The sequence below is a fragment of the Drosophila bipectinata genome, chromosome 2L (assembly GCF_030179905.1).
Source record: "Drosophila bipectinata strain 14024-0381.07 chromosome 2L, DbipHiC1v2, whole genome shotgun sequence".
Taxonomy (NCBI): Eukaryota; Metazoa; Arthropoda; class Insecta; order Diptera; family Drosophilidae; genus Drosophila; species Drosophila bipectinata.
Genome location: NC_091736.1, coordinates 558,381 through 578,028, shown reverse-complemented (window position 1 = coordinate 578,028; position 19,648 = coordinate 558,381). Strand labels below are relative to the sequence as shown.

The window sequence follows — 19,648 nt, the reverse complement described above, 5'->3', positions numbered from 1 at the left end:
CAATTTGCGGGCTCATGTGTCGAATCGAGTGTCAACTGGCAATTTGGGCAGGCAGTCGCCCCGGGCGCTGGCGGAAAAGTCAAGTGTCATGTTTATCATAAGCCTATTAAGGGGGCTTTCGGTCGGGGAAGCTCTACGAGTTATGTGTCGGCCGCTTCTTGGCCTAATCCTGGTTTCTCCCCCTCCCTGGTTAGCCCGCGAAGCTATAAAAAGGTGGCATTGGAACTGGGCGATATGACAGAGTCCAGTTAAGGACACAAGTCAAGGAGAATTATGCGAAAGTTAAAGCCCATTTCACAGGCAATTCCACAATTAGATTTCTCCTTGTGTACCGAGAACCCCTTCGATCGGGCTGGGCACAGCTGCTCGCTTTGGAAAAAGTCAAGAAGCGGGTCTCCTGACCAGCAGTGCCCTCTCTCCGCTCCTTGTGGTCGGGCATATCACATTTCAAAGCCTACTAATTTAACAATATTCTCATTAATGTGAACACGGACAGGGGCGGGAATCGATTGGGACTCCAGTAATCCGCATTTTGTTACAATACCCTGTGCTGCCTTCTCTATCGATGTCCCATCTCCCGTCTCTTTCGCTCTGTTTGTTGTTCCGATTTTCAACAGATATCGTCGAAGGAATACAACCTAATCAGTGAGAGAGAATCGAAATCGGAGTACGAGATCGGAGGGTTGTTTGCCCGAAAATTAGAAAATCGTTACAAATTTCTGTTTCTGTGTTTCGCATTCGAGTTATTGTTATTTTGCACATTTGTCTGCTGCCTCCCCTCTCGACTGGGTTGTTTGAACAAGTTTGCGTATAAATATTATACGTGTATTTGCCCATCAGCTTATCTCCGATCGTAACTCGATACATTTTTACATATGTATGGCTGGCTGGCCGGGGAGGAGGCCCTGGAATGGCGGCGGCAAACAGGAGGAGAGCAAGCGTTAACCAGGTCGGTCCTCCCTGCCGGGTATTATGTTTTATAATCGGCTATGGAGTTGGCCTGATTCATGCTCCCTGCCAAGTTTTCAGGGGCAATGTGTGGTTTCAAGCTTAATTGTTGTAGGCACAACTATGCAAATTACCACCATAGAGGGGCTAGGACTTACTTAAAAGGGTTATCGAGATGAGTCACAAAAAGAAACAATATACTATATAAGAAAAGAACAATGTCTATTCCACCATTTTTATACAAGTAACTCCTATGATATAGTTTAGAAGTCTGTATAGTACAGACCTCCTTGTCCAAAAAGTAGCTTACCCAGAACCCCTTCTTTTCCAGCCCTATAGAGGGGCATATGTGGAGCTACAATGTTGCAGGTTGTTTTGTGTACGCTGCTTGCATTTGAAAATTTTCAATTAAAATTGAACGTGATTGAAAATGATGAAAGTACGAAGTGGCAAAAACCAATTTCTCAGCACAGTGCGCGATAATTGCGAGCAACTACGCGCGGATCCGGATCCTTTCTGCCCCTGCCCCTGCCCCTGCCCCATTCCCACTCCACTGTTGTGGGATACGCTGCCAAATGCTGTGCCGCATAATACGAAACTTTATTTATGGCAAAAGCAGTGGCAGGCAACAAGCAACTTGCACTGAAAGAGTCTGAAATTTAGAGACTTCTACGTTAGTCTCCTGAAGAGTTTTAATAGCCACCAGTTTCTCGAAGTGCATCCTGGCTTATATCTTAATCTGAGGCAGCCAGCAGCCAGCGATTTGGCAACAGCACAATTTTCCGCGCAACAAATGAGAGTGTAAATTTGCGTGTAAACACTCGGGTCACCCGCTGACACGGGCTAGAGGAGCTGGCCGTGGACCTGGGAGCTGAGCTCGAGACCTGGGAGCTGCAGTTGATGTCCGAGAGCAATCTGCGGGCAAACTAGACTGCCGCTTGCACAGGAGGCTCAGACACAGGAGTCTGAGCATGCTCACACAGCGCATAAATTTATCGCATCGGATATAAATTATATGCAAGCCAATATCAGCCGAGAGCAGCCCGGCTCCTTCTCAGAGACTCCTTCTCCTGGCTTTGGCACTGGCACTGCTCCCAGTGAGAGTCGGAGTTGGAGTTCGAGTGGAGTCTCCCCCCATTCCAGTGATAAAAAGGAACCCAGCGTGTCGCCGCGGATGCGTTGATCATTCATTATTTAAGGATTGAAAAGTTAATTAACATTTTTGCCCAGCCAAAGCTCCCCGGCCGCCCCCCAGCCCGGTCCGAAGTGGCGATTTACGAGAGGCAGTCCGAGCCCGGCTCTAAGCCGCTTTTTAGCCACCTTTTTGTAGATTTTTTGCCTCGTTTGTTGGCTTTCTGAACGAGCAGAATCAAGGCCCAAATGCTTTGGTCATTGCCATGGCTGTTGAAAAATAGTGGAAAATGGTTATTGATACTCGCAGAAGGGGCATCGGAGGCAGGTGAAGACAAGCCATGTTTTAATTGGAACAGTGTTTCATCATTTGGACTATTTCATTCAAAGTTGCATTGTAGAACCCACTGGGGAATGTTATTCGCCAACTCTGTCCAGTTTCTGCGCAGCACTGCTCCTTGGAAACCTGTTCGGAAAGCCAAAGCCCGCTAATCAAGTGCCACTCCTTCGGCCTCGACGGCCATGGGAAAATCAGAGGTATTCCCAGCCAGCAGCTACCAGCTACCAGCTCCCAGCTACCAACTACCAGCTCGAATCAAATGGGTAAACAAGCAGCAAATATTTTCCGCCCAACCGTCGCTTTCCTCCCCCCGGTGTCGGCACTCTCCCTCTCTTTTCCGCAGACTACGGACTACGGGCAATTAAATTAATGTCTTAATCTGCGTTTACGGCAAACACCCCGGAACTACAGTAAACACCCAGTCGCAGGACTGAGCCCACTTCCAGGGCCACTTGGCTGCAACAAAAGTCAATAGAGCGTAATATAAATCCGTGTAATACGCGCACGGAGGGATGCTGGGCAGCAGGACATATGTCCTGGGACCAGGAGTTGCATATGCCTCTGGTTTCTGATTCGGTCCCTCGGGGTTGCCTTCTCGGTTAGATTAAGACCTCAAGCGAAGGCTGGTTTCCATTTCATACCGTTTCCGTCAGGCTTTTTCCATTTGAATTTACCCTGTAATGTAGCGAATCACAACAGCAACAACAGTCGTAAAAAATAAAAATATTAACAACTGCCTCCCCGACCCCGCCAGGGTCTCCTTAACGGCTACAAAGCCGAACTAATGCCACACAACCCCTCGAAGCCCGAGGACTCGCATCCTCGCCATATTTTGGGGTGCGAAGTCCCAAATATTATTTTATTTATTTGAATTTCAATGCTGCACAGCAACTGAAACAAAACAGCCAGGACGCAAATAATTCCCAATTGTGAGAAATCAAAGGACACGCTCGGGCAATGGGAGGGAAAGGGAAACCGGATCGACCGAAGGATGCAACTCGAGTGGAAGATGTGGATAGGTAGAGCTTCTGAGGATGAACTTCTTCTTGTAATATGATCAATAAACTCTTAAATAATAAAACTCAAAATTAGGCAAGAACTAACTACATCCACCACTTGACTTCTTCAATCATTCCATTTTATAACAACACTCCATTATCAAACATAAATTAGCTTCCCTCAAACCTAGTGTCTTCTAAACAAGAAGACCCGCCAAATTCTGACGAGCATGATTGTGCGGAACTTATAGGCGAAGCGTCGCAAGGACCCAGGACACGCGGAAACAATAACCCATAAATGTAAACATCACGTCGACATGGAAGTCGACGAGAAAAAGCCCTGACGAGGAGGACCAGTTCTGGGAACGGAAGGGAGGTATTGGCTTGGGGGTCGGGGCGAAAGCGTAGCTGATTTTGTTGTATTATAAACACAAATAAATAAAGGACGACGGCTGTGCAGGATGTGTGATCGCGAATGAAACAAACGAGGCAGAAACACGAAAATCGTCCTTCATCCTGCGGCTGCGGCGGCTGGCGTTCAACAATGGCTGCGATGACAGCCCAGCCTAAATGCCGGGCCGGGAAATAAAGGGTGCCCAGGATATTCAGGACCTACAAACACACACACAGGGACAGACACATAATTAGGAATGGCATTCTCCATTTCATTTAACCCGCGCTGCGATTTAGGGTGCTCCTGGGCTGAGATTGGAAACCACCACCTTTGAGCCACCTTTGCACCACCCTGGCTACCCACAGTTGCCATTGCGCCTTCCCTATGTTGGACGTGCTAAATATGGGAGTGTCCTTGTCATTTATATGTCGCAATGTCGCCGCTCTAGATCCCATTTTAGGCACTGAGAAAAAAAATATGCAAATAGAAGGGAGAGGACTTTTGTCCTCTATTTTAAGAAAATATTTATAATTTAGTTGATAGAAGCCTCCACTGATTCTTAGCTGGTATTTTCAATCAAAGACTGGCACATTCCTCCAAGAACTCTCAGTTAATGATGTCTCAGATGGCCTACTTTTTTTCTCCCAGTGCCCTAGCTTGGCAACCACCCCGTCCCAGCCGCATCCCATCCTTGTCATGAGAATAAATATGGCCATAAATGAAATTAATACATTACGCATTGCATTCCTCCTACTGCCGATCCTCGGCTCCTCTGGTTGTTCACACATTGTCCTGACTCATGAATATTTAAGCGTTATGCCGTTTGATTTATGGAGTTATGCTCCGTGTTTTTGGGAAACAATCCAACTGATGAAGCGCCGGACAGCGCGCTGCAGAGCCAGAAACAATGAAGCGTTTTAGGCGTTGCCCAAACTGAAACCATTTTGATTTTGGACCATCTTGGCCTGCCCCGAAGGGGCTTTTAGCTGGAACGCGCGCGCGAAATGCACAAACAAACCATGCAACCCGCCAACCATTTGTTGTGCCGCTGCCGGATTCATTGGGGACTCGGATTAAGACTCGGATTCAGACTCAGATTCGGATTCAGATTCAGTCAGGTATCCAATTGCCTCTCGCAGCTCAGCGTTTCGACATGGGCAGTCAACAGCAAAAACAGTAACCGTGGACTGTGGGATCAGGGTATTAGACTCTGAAGTCAATATATTATCAACTAATTCAAGCCATATATCTCTAGATCTGTTTAATTAAAAGATTTCATGACTTGATTCGAAGTATCATGAAGATAATACACTATTTAGCAAGAGGTCAGTCTGAATCATTAGCTTTAAATTATTAAGTTGATTCAGTAGAATTCTTTTCACGCCCACTGTGGCTTGGCTTTGGCTCTTGTTTGCTGCTCAACACAAAAGCCCACAAGCAGCCAGTTGAGCGGAACACGAATTTAGTATCGAATTACGAAAATATTTTGCTAACAACAATTAGTTAACTCTCTCGTTAATTAACACGTCCGTGGCAGCCGGGGCAGCAGCTCGGAATCTGTGTTGACAGCTCTGGAGCTGTCTGGAGAGGAGAAAAAGCGAGGAGGTGCTCCAGCAGCTCCTCCTCGGTCTCTCCCCGGGGAGAGGAGACGAATTTCGTTTTGCGCGGCCAACAAACAGTTGAATGTCTTGAAACTATTTAATTAAATCAATAGGGTCAAGTGGTAAATATTTTGACCCGCGTCTGATTAGTGAAGAAAGCCCCGGGGGCAGACAAAAGATCAGATGGGATCGGACCGAACCAAGACCGGAGGCTGGACCCGCATGCTCCACACTGCTTCTGAGGCTCCAGCCGAGAAAGATCTGATGATCTTCGGATCTCTCCAGAGCGGCTGCCGTGCCACAAATTCATTCGCTTAATTGAATGAATGTCGTTTTAAACGGGAAATTAAGCGCATGACTTGAAAATGCCGGATAGTACCTCCAGTTCGTTGGTTCTTCTGACTCTGGCTCTCCAGGAGTCCGGGTCCAGGCCCGGGCTTAAGTTCGGGTTCGGGGTCGGGGCTCCGGTTCAATTGTCAATTAAACGGAAGCAGCGTTTTCTCAACTCTGACTCCGCTGGTGGCTCGGAGTTTTCTTGGGAAGCTTTCGATCCGTTCCGCTCTTCGCCGATCCCGCTGATGTGAGCCACTTGTGTGGCACATTTTCCCAACAGCTAACAAGGCACTTGACAAGGTCGACTGCGGCGACGGCCCGAAGGGGGAGGCAGGAGTCACCCCCAAGGCAGGAGCGGCGCTCAGCTGCCGTGACCGACCGAAAAAGGCTCAAGGAAGTATGTTATCCTGAGCTGTTAGACGACTATTTGATACTCATTATTGATACTCAGATATTTTTCATCAACCATCTATAAGACATAAAGATATGCTCTGATAGAACACAAAGCCCCTTCTTGCTAGAAGCTCCCACTGTCTGGGCATACCCTCGTGACCCGAATCCCGCCAATGGGTACCAGAAACAAAGTCAACAAGGTAACGCCGTTCGACCTGGATGTGAAAAGCCAACGCGGGCAAATGGCATCTCAGCATTCGGCATTTGGAATTTGGTATTTGGATGGGACGACGTCTGCGTTTGGGTTTGCGGCTGCGACTGCGGCAGACACTTAACTTCAATTGAAATCAGTCAATTGGAATCAATGAGTCCATTTCGTCTGTTTCCCAACACCGTAAAATGCACGGGGCCGCGTTTTGAAACAAACGTTTTTGTTTCTCACACACACAAAGGAGCGGAGATGTACACACTCTGGCTTACAGGGAAGGACAAGGATAAGTTGGACGCCAGGATCGAGTTCATTCGCCTTCTTAAGTGCTCAAGTGTGTTGGCCTGCCAAACGGGCGGAAAGCTTTCCCAGGGAATCAGGAGACGGATGTAGGAAGAGGATCTGCTGGGCAGCTGCAAGTGTCTCCGGTTCCCAACCTGGGGTTTAAAGTCACTTCCTTGCAGAGCCGCAAATATGATTCCTAATTTTGCACTTAGTACTGGCACTCCAGGAAAATGTTTGCAATTTGAATAATCCTCAGAGTCAATACTGCCATGCAACTATTCCCAATGTTGCCTGAGAGCTCCGTCCATCTGCCGTCCATCGAAATGCGAACCTCTTGGAGGTGTAGGCTTACGGATGATCCCTTGACCTTTTCTCTTTGCAGATGTCCTAGATAAACGTTGGCAAACATTGGGTAACAGGCAATAGTTGCCGTTTTTGGCATAATCCCCGGACGGTGGCAGTGGTGGGAGTGAGTTATCCTCTAAATGGAATCGGAGTACACTGGGTAAGCGATATTGTCAGGGGAGCGGAGGTTAAGTAACCGACTCAGTGCGGTTGCAAAAGTAGATTATCGAGCGAGCCAATTGTTGTCTAATATGGCAAATCCTCAGCGGAAAAGTAGATCATCAAGACCTCGAGTACTGGCTCTGACAAAGGGTGGCCGTCTTAGCCATTATTGTTTATAGCTGTATGGGGGATTATGATACTTATATTGTGTCTTGTAAGATTGGAGAGAATGGCAGCCGAGCATATGTTTCAATTAATAATAGAAGGAGTCCAAGTAGACCATTGCGAGAGCCCCTACCCCCGAGCCAGACTGCCATTCCAATTTCCAACACCTAAACACGATTAAAGCCTGACGGGCTTAAACACCAAGTCACGCCCTCGATGGCAGCCACACCCCCCCAAGAGAAGCTCAACATCATGCCCGAAGACCAAAGGCACAAAATAAAGAGAAATAAAAGGAAAAACACACAAATTCCGAGATAAAACCACATAAAAAGCGGCAACCGCCGAAGCCATGAATTACAATGCTTAAAATCGCTCATTAGGAACTAAAATTTGTAAACTCCACGCGATAAAGATCGCCCCCGCCCAGTGCGAACACTCGCCAATGGGAGACAGTCGACAGTCAGACATGGCTATGGCGAACAATGGGTAATGGCAGGAATAGAGGCAGGCAGGGGGTATGGGGCGTCGGGCGAAGAAAGAGCGTGTGGAAATAATTTGGTTACAATTAAATAACAAAAGAATTTGTTTGGCAACTCTTGTGCGCTTTTTGGCCAACAGCATATGCCCCATTATGCCGCCACCTGCAGCCCGGCCCCCGCCCCCTGGCGGCATTACAAAGTACTGTACTCCCCCCGCACTCGGCCATTTCCAACTCCATTGTCCAATTGTTAGGGCTCAGCTTCAGCTGTCCGCTCCAGATTAAGCTGCGACTATAATTAAGAGCGGAACGGGTCAGCCGCGAGGAGTGGCAGCAGGGGGCACACCTAAGGGGGCAGAGGGCAAGGGGCAGGGCAACTGTTTACCATAACAATGAGGCAACTGCAGGGAAAACACCTTTGCAGGCACGGCGAGAAATAAGACTGCCTATGTTGGAGTGCTAAAACAACGCACAGGTAGGAGATCCAAGGCATATAGTATTTTCTCTCAGTGCCTCCCAAAGAAAACTTGTCGCTCACCTAGTCGGGAGTCAGGTGTTAATGTCTGTGTTTATGGCACAAAGTGAATAGAGCCGACCTTTTATATAGATGAGTGCGAAGTATGAGGCATAAGGTATGAGGTGTGCAATTATCGTCATTAGGCCCCCACCAGCTGCCCATCCTACCACTGCCCGACTGACGCTGCCGCTTTAGTTGCGGCTTGTTGTGTATCGATGTTGCATGCTATAATTTCGAAAATAATAAAATGATTTCTTCATGCCAGTCACAGTTGTGAGCTGCGCACACATCATAACCGCCATCCACATCGCCGTAATCTTCATCGTCATCGCCCTGCTACACCCCCATCTCCTCTGGATGATCAGCGGGCCTGCCGCGGTCTCGCCTCATCCAATTATTACAGTTTAGCCATGCCACAAGTCAAACAAAAGATCCCAGGCTGTCAGAGTCCCGTCAGGGAGGCGCAACTGCTCTTGGATTCTTTTTTTTGGGATTGGGATTTGCCTTCAAAGGCTGTCCGGTATTGGGGTTGAGTGGGTTGCCTCCAGGACATGAAGTAAGGTTTCTACATCTACAGCTCCTCACTCTATTCTCCTTAGACCTTCTTGTAATGCGTGATCTCGAACAAGAAAGGAAAACACTTTAATATTAATTTAGAAGTTGATACCCCCAGTTATTGAAGCTCGTAGTGTTCTCCTCCCACAGCTGTGGGTTAATCAGTAGACCCGAGCATTACAAAACCCCTCCAGAAACAGAACTGGCGCCACATCCAATTCTAAATCAGAGCTAGCAATTCTCGCCTCCGAAAGTTTCTTGAACTTGTGCCCCCTGGGTACTTTGCATGCACTATATAGTACCGATGAGATCTGGGCAAGTTAATTGAGTCAACTGGCGGCTGTGACATCATGCGATAGTCCAAGTCGAGGAGAATACGTCTGCGATTCGGATACAATTCGCTGGAAGCGTTTACACAGACAATAATCCGTCGCGCAAGGCGAACAAATTGAAAGAAATGGGGAATCGTCTGGAAGAGGGGGTCTCTGGGGGCCTCCTCCGCCGTGGAGGATAGAGATTTACGTGGAAAAGAGACACAAACAAATAAATTTACTTTGATTGAATAATGGCCGCATAATTGGCAACTTGAATGGAATTGAGTAGCAGGCAAAACGCAATTGCAAGCTGTACCAACAAATGCAGCCCGAAGGAAGAGGACTTGTAGCAAGAGTGAAATACGAGTACTAACTAAGCGAATTGGATAATCTCATTCCCATTCTTGGCTCGGAACTTGTTGACTCAACAACAGAATTCAGCAGGCACCGGGCCTTGTCTAAGATTTCGCCTAAATTGAAATGTGCAACTGAGACATGTCAGCCGCCAATTGTCAGCTAGATGGATGCGAGTATCGCGCATACGCCCCGTGAGGCGCAGTTGCAGGCTGCAGTTTGTTAACCCCTCGGAGCTGGCCCGATGAATCACCCAAATCATAATGGGAGTGAGCAAGTGAATCGGCCCGAAAGATCTGCCTCTTGAGGCGGCCAAGGTGTGCCGCCAATCGACTAAGAAAAATGAGTCGTTATTAGGCTTTAGAGCCAGGCAGAACTCCATTTTAATTGAGTCTATAAATGGAAAGGTCTTCCAAGGCCCCTCAGTAACTACACCTAGAGAAAAATCTAAGCTAAGACTTTGCTTGTCTTTAAGACTGGCAAATAGTGGACCCCCAATTTCTTTCCATGTGGAAAACAGGGTATGACCCTCCATGTTGCAGTGGCGTGTGTGGGACATGCGCTAAAATTTTATTTGATTTGACACTTGGTAGTGGCTTTTAGCGCTACTCTTACAGCCTCGATAGCCACAGCCCGCACCGAAGTCCACTCTTGGGGCTCGTATGCGGACGTGTTATGTGCTGGTTATTAAGGACTTCCTGTTCGGTCGATTGTCGACAAGTTTGTCGCGACAACAGATCCATTTAGCAGCCACTGCAGTTCAATTCAACACCCGCCGGCACAGAGCATCACTCCCGAAACTCCCCGCGGCCATAATTAATTCTTCAGAGACTCACAATGTTTGTTTTCGCCATTTTTATTTCAATAGAATTTTAATTGGTTTCTGTCGTCGCCCTCAGTGTCTATGCTATAATATATATAAATTAAATAGTGCTTAGTTCTTTGCCTGTATCGCTTAAGTATCGTTTATCGCTATATTATTAGATACAAACATAAGATACAAACATATATCGTAGATATGTGACAACAAGTTACCAGCTCTGAAACACCAGTTTGTCAGAAGCCTCTGCAGAGATACTTTGTGGATCCATTAAGTTCACCTTTAAGTCCTTAAAGGAAAATAGATCCCCATGGGTTAACTAGCTTATTATCCTCTGCAGAGGCTCCTTCTACGTTCGGTTACCACCGAACCTGGTCAACTGAATCACCTTCACTTCCGTAGTAGTAGTTCTATTCTATTTACAAGCGTCTAGCGCCTCAGTCGCGGCTATAACTATGTACAGTGCACACTGGCTACAAGCTACAGAGTCCACCCTGGCCCAGCCACAGTCGAGATCTGGCGGCCGGAGGGCTTCAGCTGTTGCGAGAGACAACTGTGACGGGTTTGATGAGGGCCTGGGGCGACGGACCCGGTGAGTCCGCTCCGTTGCCGCCTCCGCCCCCGTGGAGGTGGACAGGTGAGGTGGGCGGCTGTCCCAGGTGGGTGGCGGCAAGGTGAGGAGCTGCAGGATGGGGCGGCGGATGGGGCGCTCCCGAGGAAGCCGCCACCACCGAAAGCTGCCGCTGGTGAGCCGCCAGTGCCGCCGCGGCCGCATGCTGATGCAGGAGTTGCTGGTACTGCAGGCGCTGGTAGAGCTCGCTGGTGGGCGGAGCAACGAAGGGGGGAGGTCCTGGAGGGACCTGAGGTGGCGGCGGAGGCAGGCCCGGCAGTCCTGGGTGTCCAGGGCCGCTCTTGGGGGCGAAGGGGTTGTATCGCTGGTACATGCTGGCAAGCAGGCTGGGCGCCGTGGGAGGATAGGTCAGGAACTGGCCGAACTGCGGGTAGGCCGCCAGGCCCGGGAACATGGGCCCTATCAGGGAGCGTTTGAAGGCCGCCAGCCGCGACCTGGAGGCGGCTGTCGTCCTTCTTCTCAGCTTGCCCGTGGAGCCTCCGATGAAGACATCCTCCGCCGAGGGATCCAGCATCCAGTAGTTGCCCTTGCCCGGATCGTCGTAGTGGCGCGGAACCTTCACGAAGCACTTGTTCAGGCTGAGGTTGTGCCGGATGGAGTTCTGCCAGCCCTGCTTGTTGTCCCGGTAGTACGGGTGATTGGTCATGATGTACTCGTATATGCCGTTCAGGGTCAGGCGCTTCTCCGCGCTCTGCCGGATGGCCATCATGATCAAGGCGTTGTAGCTGTACGGTGGCTTCTCGTTGCCCTTCTTGTCCTTTATGGGCTTCCCATCGCTGGATTTGTTCTCCGCGTCCCCGTCGGTGGTCTCTCCGTCCCCTTCCGCTTCTACATCCCCGTCTCCATCGCACTCGATGTCCTCCTCGATATCCTCCTCGTCCACTTCCTCGGCATCACTCTCGTTGGGATTGACGGCGGGCGCTGGGGACATCGAAGTGACGTCCAGGTCCGATTCCGGGTCGCTCTCCGCTTCCTGGTCCTCGCTGCCCCATGGGGGCGTAATGGGATTGTTGTTGTTGTTGTTGATGCTGTGGCTGGGGGGGAATTTGGTGGGGGGGTTTCGCTCCTCGTCCTCCCCTTCGTCCCTGTGCTCCAGGGTCTCCGGCAGGATTGCGTTAATGGAGAAGCTGGACTTGAGATGCGGCGTCCTGGCCATCTTCATTAGATTGGTGAGGTTCAGGCCGATTGGATGGCTGGAGGGAGGCTGGTGGGCGGCGGGTGGCAGTGTCAAGGACAGTGGGTGATGGTGGTGGAGGCTGTGGCCGGCACTGTGGGCGCTGATCTCGCTGGGCGGCAGACCGTCGACGATCTTCACCATGTTGGCCAGGATTGCAGGCTTAACAGCTCCACATTGCCGTCGTATTTATGAGAATCTCTTGATTTTTTCTGATTTTTTTATCAGTTTATTATCGTTTTTTGATAGTTTAGGAAAGTTGTGGTGGAGTAGCCACCATTATTCACAGTTCCCCGCTTGGATTTCGTTTTAAGACTCTTCGAATGAGTGGTCCAATTCACTTTTCGGTTCAAATTGGCCAAGAGCTTCCTGGTCTTTGTTCTGATTTACCGACGCGAAGCACTGGCCACAGTTCACGATCTCCGATTTCAAAATCTCGGGTCTGATCTCTCACGTCCGCTGCTCTGAAGTCTCCGCTGTAGACTAAAAACGAGAATTCCCAGTAATTCCGTGCACAGCAGTACGCAGGCCGGTTTCCCGTCAGAGGTGATGGCCGGGTCCCGGGGGTGGCTCTCGGCTCTCGACCAATCGCCGCTGTGGAACCCATCGCCGCCTCTCTCGCTCCTACCCACTGCCAGTCGGGGGTCTCTTTCCCTCCAGTGGCTGCCCAGATTTATTTTTCCCATTCGACGGTAATTGCCGTTGACACGGAGCACGAAAAACGCCGACGCCGACACAAATATATGAAAACACACACGATCCAGTACGGAGGACATACGGAGATTCACGTACCCCGGAGTACACCCCATATGCGGCGGTCTGGGTCACCCTTTCCGCCTCGTCGTGGGTTGCGTTTTGATACGCTAGGTATTTCGGCCGTGTACTTATTATTGTTTTTTGTTCGCCTTGCTCTTTTATGTGATAAATGCCAGCTGCCAGCTCTGCCCGGTTGTTGGTGTTAATGTATTTCTTGTTGTTACACACAGTTGCCATTATTAATTGTATCCCGGCCCGATTTTGATTCTGATTCTGATTACGACTCCGTTTCTTTCCATATGGGTGTTGTTGTTCCAGAAGCTGCTTGGCCCGTTTTCGGCTAGTTTGCAAACTCAAAGGGGGTTGCGATGATAGATATGGTTTCATATGGATATGCGTTTAGATATGGCTACAGATTTGAGTATTTAATAAACTAAAAAAAGGATAGATCTACAACATAAGAAGGATAAACAGGAAAACCTATATACCGAAAGGGTAATCCTTGATATGTGGTACTCAATGTAAAGTGCCTGTTCTAGGATTAGAGCTAAAATCTTAGAGTCTAAGGTTAGACTGACGCTAAACAAAAATGGGTATACTCCATTTTCTATAATTGGGTCTTTCTAGGACTTAAGTGGTACTATTATTAAAAAAAAGAGAGATCTAAACGAAGCTTATACCTTATTCCTTAAACTATGTTGAACTATTTTAATAATCCACAGTATCTAATGAGGTATAATAGAGATTCTAGAATTAAAGTTGAAATCTAAACTGTCGTTATGTAAAAATAGTTATACTCTATTGGCTAAATTGGGTCGCTTTGCTAAGTGGCACTATTTACAGAGGTTGAACCGTATTTGGCAGTTCAAAGGAACACTTCCAAGCAAATCAAAAACTACAAACAATTAAATGTAATTTGGTGCAATCAATTCCCGAAAGAATTCCCCAGAACAACTGCAAAATGGACAGAGCAGCTGTCGGCATTCGCATGCCACAAGCTGCACCAAGCCAAGGCCCATCCGTGTATGTACTGTAGTACGGAGGCCACTCCCCAGGCAAAGTCGAAATCATTGCTGTAATCATAATAATTGTTTTCACAAATTGGGGGCGTGCACCCGACGACCGATTGGATCCCACATGCGAGGGTGTGGGGAGTCTCTCCAGGGGAAGGAGGAGGGCCAGGTGAGGGAAACATGTTTTACCTGGGCGGAGGCCATACAAAAAACGCAGAAAAAGAGTCGGAGCCGAGGCCCAGACGAAGACGCCATGTTTGAGGCGATGGCCAACGAAGCGGGGTTGCATCGGTATGTGTGGCCGGGTCTGGTTCTGGTATCTGCGCTCGTGTGTGTCCATGGGTCTCCACGCAGGCGGCGGGAGTGTGAGTGCGACCACAACTTATTGGACGCCCCAGTGGAGACATGCGCTCTGCGGCTCTCACGGTGGAGAGCTCTCCCCAACTGGGCGCTATAAAATGGCGCCAGCTCTGTAATTACAGCCCCTTATTCCACACATTCCCCAATTGATTTTATTTTTAAGCTCCGTTGTTTGTCCAGTATTTCAATTAATTATTCATCATCGTATTTTGAATGTTGGGTAATTGTTTTGGTTGCTTTGGCTGATGGCTGATGGGGCTGGAGATGTCAGAACTAATGGATGGGCAGTCTAATAATAGGGGACTGCCAGGACACGGAAAAATGGTAATTGTGGGTTCTCTTCGATATTGTGTGTTTGCTTTAAATATATTATAGAGATGTCCGTTCCGGAAGACTCTTTTCCATATTTTATAAATTATGTTATTAGACTGGGATGTGCTAGGAGTTCCGTAAAATTGCTATGAATAATGCTTAAATGGAATGTACATCCTACGGGGTGGTTATAGATTGATGAGGAATATATCCATTTTAGAACTAAAACAAGTAGAATTTAGTGAAACAACCTATTATTTAAACTGTACTTATAGACATATCACTTTTCAGATCCTATGATGTGGGTGGCTTAATTGTTTGTTAAAACTATAGGACTACCAACTATGGGACTTCGGTTTAAAGACCCAAGACTGTTTAAAGATCAATCAATCATCTTGAAGTTGATTACCGAAAATAAACACCAGATTGTGTACCCAGTTGTGATTCATCTTGCCGATTCGCCGACCGGCAACTACTCCTTCCGAATATTCAAAACAAACAAACTGCTCAGAGACGATTAGAAGTTGTCCGGAGCCCGGAAACTACGGGCCGTAATTACCCCGGACAAACAAAAACCCACACAAAAACCAAGGATATCGAGAAAAAACCAACTTGTCATTGATTAAAACGCCGAAAAGACGACACATTTCGGGCCAATCGAGCGAATCGGCGAAAGGAGCGAAGGGATTTGTATGTTTCGGGGATTAATGCGGATACGGATATGATCCGCCGCGATCCGAGGGGCGAGAGCACTTTACTAATCAGCCAGATTTATAGCTGGCATTAGTTTTGTTCCAGCCCGGATAGCCGGACTCTGATGTTTGCCCGGAAAACGAGACAGATCTGCGAGGATGGCTAACCCTTTCGGGAAGGGCATTCGGGAGTGCTCAACCCGTTCGGCCGTAAAGTTGCCACGCCCCGTCCCCGTCCGCGTCCACGTCCACGTCCTTCCGGGTATATGCCTTATTTTGATAAACTCAATGGCAGTTTAACCGCAGGATTAGCTTGTTTGTCCAACGGATCAGCGCGGGCCATGCAAACAAGGCTCTTGATCCGGCTACCTGACCCGTGAGTGGGTGCAAGGATCGAGAGGGTCCGAAGGGGTTAAGAGTCTCGGTCGGCAGGGCAGGCTCGGTCGCTTCCGTTGTTTATATGGTCTGTTTACATGGCCGCAGTAGTCGGCAGTGGGAATCCTCGCAGGTCCTACCTACACCTCCTCCGGCTACCGTTTCGAAAGAGTTAAGCAAGGATTAAATCGATCCTGGCTCGGAACGGACTAAGCTTAGCGCGTATTAATCTCATTTCGTGGACCTCAAGCTGTGCTCTTCGGCTCGTCCTGGCTCCTGTTTTGGTCCTAGCTATGTTCTTGGTTCTTCCCGGTGTCCCTGCTCCTCCTCCTCCTCCTCCCGCTCCTAATCGCCGTCGCTTAGCCACGCAAATATTTTCAATTTCGGGATTTGTCTTGATTAAAGGACAGGCCTAAAGGGTTAAACCTCTCGCTCAAGCACTCTGTTTCTGACATCTGATTTTGTTTTCGAGACAAACAACCAGTTTACAAAATATGCAGCATGCACTGGAAACTTTCAGGATTCCTGTAATTGAAGGGGGAAATCATAAAGGAGCTCAAATATGGTCTGATTTATTGAAATATCCTTTAAGGCCTTAAAACGTAACACATCGTCGATTATCAGCAAGTGTGTTTTGGGAAGTTTCCGATTTCCAAACACACATATTTTTCCGGGTCTTGAAAGGCCAACTTTCCCCCGTTTTTCGCTCTGCCGTCTTTCCAGCGGAGTGTGAGCCACCCGGGGCAGGGGGCCCTCACAAATTGGCCAAATTTTGATAAAATCACGTTCACGGCCCTTTGGACAGTCCCAGATTCGGACCCAATTGCTCCTTTTGTTGTTGTTGTTGTTGTTGTTGCTGTTATCGTTGCGCTTCGTTTTGCAAATAAACAGCCAAATGAGTGTCCTAGAGGTTGGCTCGAGTGCAGCGAAGGGTGAAAACAGAGGGGGGTGTGGGAGGTCGGGCGCGTATCGAGGGCATATGGTCAGAAAACTCAGCAGGGCGATGAGTCGTTAACTGGGATTTGGGATTTCGGATGTGGAACTGGAAAAACTTTCAGCTCTGGGACTTAAAAGAAAATCTATGAGAACTCTTGCATGGAAAATAATATCAATTTCTTGAAAAACAATTATCAGTCATATAGTTATATAATATTTAGTATCATTTCAAATATATTTTCCAATAAAAACTTGAAAGGGTAACCCCATTTCGACCCAAAAAACCCTAATATTTATGACCGTAGAAGGCACGAAGCGGAAAGCTCAACCCTTAGGCAGGCCACCCCCTCCCAGGGCCCTGGGCAACACTTGATAATTGTTGACAATGTGTTATAAACTGATTTACAGGCATTTAACGAAATAAAAAAGAAACTGCCAAAACTCACGCAGCGCCAACACCAACACCGCACAAAGCAGCATTAACAACCCACAACGCTGACAAAGTCGCACCAACGGCAGCGGCAGCGGCAACACGACACTCGTCAGCAACATCGTTAAGGGCAACACCAGCAGCAGCCACATCAGCAGCCGACACTGAGAAAAAAGTGTAATCTGTGCCCTGTCGCGGAAGACCTCTATGGAGCCAGTTCACCCTCCACGCTGAACTACTTTCTCCCTGTGCAGCACCATCAGCAGCAACCGCTTAGATGTCATCGTTAGTGCTGCCCCGAGCGGTCGGAGAGGGGGCAGGAGAGGGTGGGGGGGTGCGGGAGGGTGGGGCGGAGAAAAAGTCGCGTGTGCCACGCGAGGGTGGCAAATAGAGCCGAGCTGCAACGTGGTCCGCTGCTATGTGGCATGGTGCGATGTGGCATGTTCTCTGATGTGTGTTAATGAACTGAGCAACAATTAACGACAGTCAACAAGCGACCACAAAACAAATAACGGACAGAAGCACTGATAGCCGACGGACTACATACCCTTACTACTGTGGGTGAGAGGTGGTACCAGTCTTGTGCAACATAGTCTGAGGATTACTGTCCTTGGTTAGCCTGGCTATCTCATACTAACGATAAAGTGCCCTAACTAATGAACATTCAATCAAGATAATATTACTATTTCCAAATTAATGACGAGTTGGAAATACCTTTTCATAGAGCAAACAAATTTGGAGGCCACGCGTAAGACTAGAACCCCTAACCCGAAAACTTGCGGGTACTCTTGCGGATTTATTGCCACACAGGATCGGTCAGGGCCGCTTGGATTATGCTGGTGCATTGGTCAGTTCACAAGTGATTGGGTTAGAGTGCTCCTCGCGATCGACTTCTGGTCCGGGAACCGGGCACCGGCAACGGAGAGCCCTGCTCTGATCTAAATCAATTTAATTGAGGTCCGAGCTGTGGCCCTTGGCCCGACTTAATTTGTTGATTGTGCGATGAGTTGTGTGCGCCAGGCTGTGTCGACTGTTTGCCCATTGAAGCCATTAGCAGTGTGTGTATCAGTGTGAAATCTGAGGCAGAGTGGGTGAGAGATTCTGTCGAGAAGACGGCTGAGAAGACAGCAATTAGCCGGCGTTCGGTAGCAATCAAACTCTCTTCCCTCTAACTCAGTTCAGAAAGTGTCAATAAAATAGTTAACCATAGTAGCCCCACAAGGAAATCGACCTCAGGAGCCCCCAGCATGGGGAGTCACTTCCGGTCCCACTTGAAAGACTCACCCAAGACATCTGCGATCCATTCCGCCGCTCAAGTGCAAAATTGAAAAGTTCAGATGCCAACTTGTCATGCAAGCTGTCTTCCCCGAATTGGACGTCCGTATCCCCAGAGCCGGCGACTCCTCAGAGTTAACCCCAACCCGGGCTGAACTCACTTCCGTTCGAACCTCACTGGCCGGGTCGGGCGAGTGCTCAAGTGCAGCTCGAAATTACTCATTCATAATTTCAGTTTAATTGCGAGTACGTTCCTTACAATTGGAGAACTACGCATCGTAGTAGGCCCATTCATGGTTCATTTATTTATTGGTTCTCGTCGCGGAGAAGGAGGAAGCTGGAAGAAACTACTGGGCAGCGAGGTCTGCGGCGTAAATTAACTTAATTGAAATTCGGGTCAACAGAGAGGCCAAGATAATGAAAGAAACTAATTAAGGAGGGCCTCCACTCCACTGCCCACATGTGTGCGCGGACGTGGTGTATTGTTACTTTGCGCATTTGTCGCTTAAATATTTTCAAATATTTTCCCGTTTTCCGTGGCTGTGTTTGTATTGCCATTATTTGATTATAGACTGCTCGGCCCATGGGTTAACAATTATTTTATTAATAAATATTTGAATGCGCTGCCCTCATCTGAACCCATCAGAGTGGCCGGCCACATCAGTTTCAATTAAAAACACATTTTGTGGTCACTGTGGGTTCTCGCCAGGAGGGTGGGGGCTGCCACTGCGTTTGATTCGCATTATTCCTAGGTGACACACCCGATACTTGCGGGGCTTCCACGTAGCACCCAGCTCATGAGAAACTGCTCTGCTCTGATGGGGCAAACTGGATTATAAATCAATAATGTATTTGCTTGGCAACTTGGCAGCCAAAGTGAGTTACTTACTGTCAACTATCTGGGCTAGTCTCCTGCCCCGACCTCCTACCTACACGTCCTCTGCACAAAATTTTAAAGAAATCTAGTAGCCCAGTAGCTCAGTTGTGTTCCAGTGTTATCCATTTTCGGGATTACACAGACTCAAAGGACAGGGAGAAAAAACCACTGTTCTCCCTAAGCCTTTGCCCAAATAATGGCGGCAAGAAACTAGCCGATTATATGTATAAAATATTTATGAAATAGAGCCTGGTAGATGCTAAGCCGATGGGTTTGAACCATTAGAGCGCAGAAGGAGCACCCAGGAGCAGTCTAAATGCACAGAAAGTGTAGCAACCGGCACACGCACAACGCAGGAGGAGATCTGGGCCGGCATTCGAGGATCCTACGAGTCCTGCAAACGCACGCTGGGTAATCAGGTCTCGGCATCTGCTCTCAGCCCGTATCCTGTGCATTCAAGACCCACAAGGTTGCTC

At 48.4% G+C, this 19,648-nt stretch overlaps 1 protein-coding gene across 1 annotated transcript; it reads right to left on the bottom strand.

Annotated features, from left to right (window-relative positions):
• Positions 1 to 10,763: 10,763 nt before the first annotated feature.
• slp2 (sloppy paired 2) lies at positions 10,764 to 12,642 on the bottom strand. The gene has a single exon (XM_017250193.3). It carries the CDS (start codon positions 12,288 to 12,290, stop codon positions 10,875 to 10,877), a length of 1,416 nt encoding a protein of 471 aa, XP_017105682.2. The 5' UTR covers positions 12,291 to 12,642; the 3' UTR covers positions 10,764 to 10,874.
• Between the last annotated feature and the right edge of the window lie 7,006 nt (positions 12,643 to 19,648).

Coding starts and splice junctions, on each gene's coding strand:
- slp2 (XM_017250193.3), bottom strand. CDS start 12,290: ATGGTGAAGATCGTCGACGGTCTGCCGCCCAGCGAGATCAGCGCCCAC.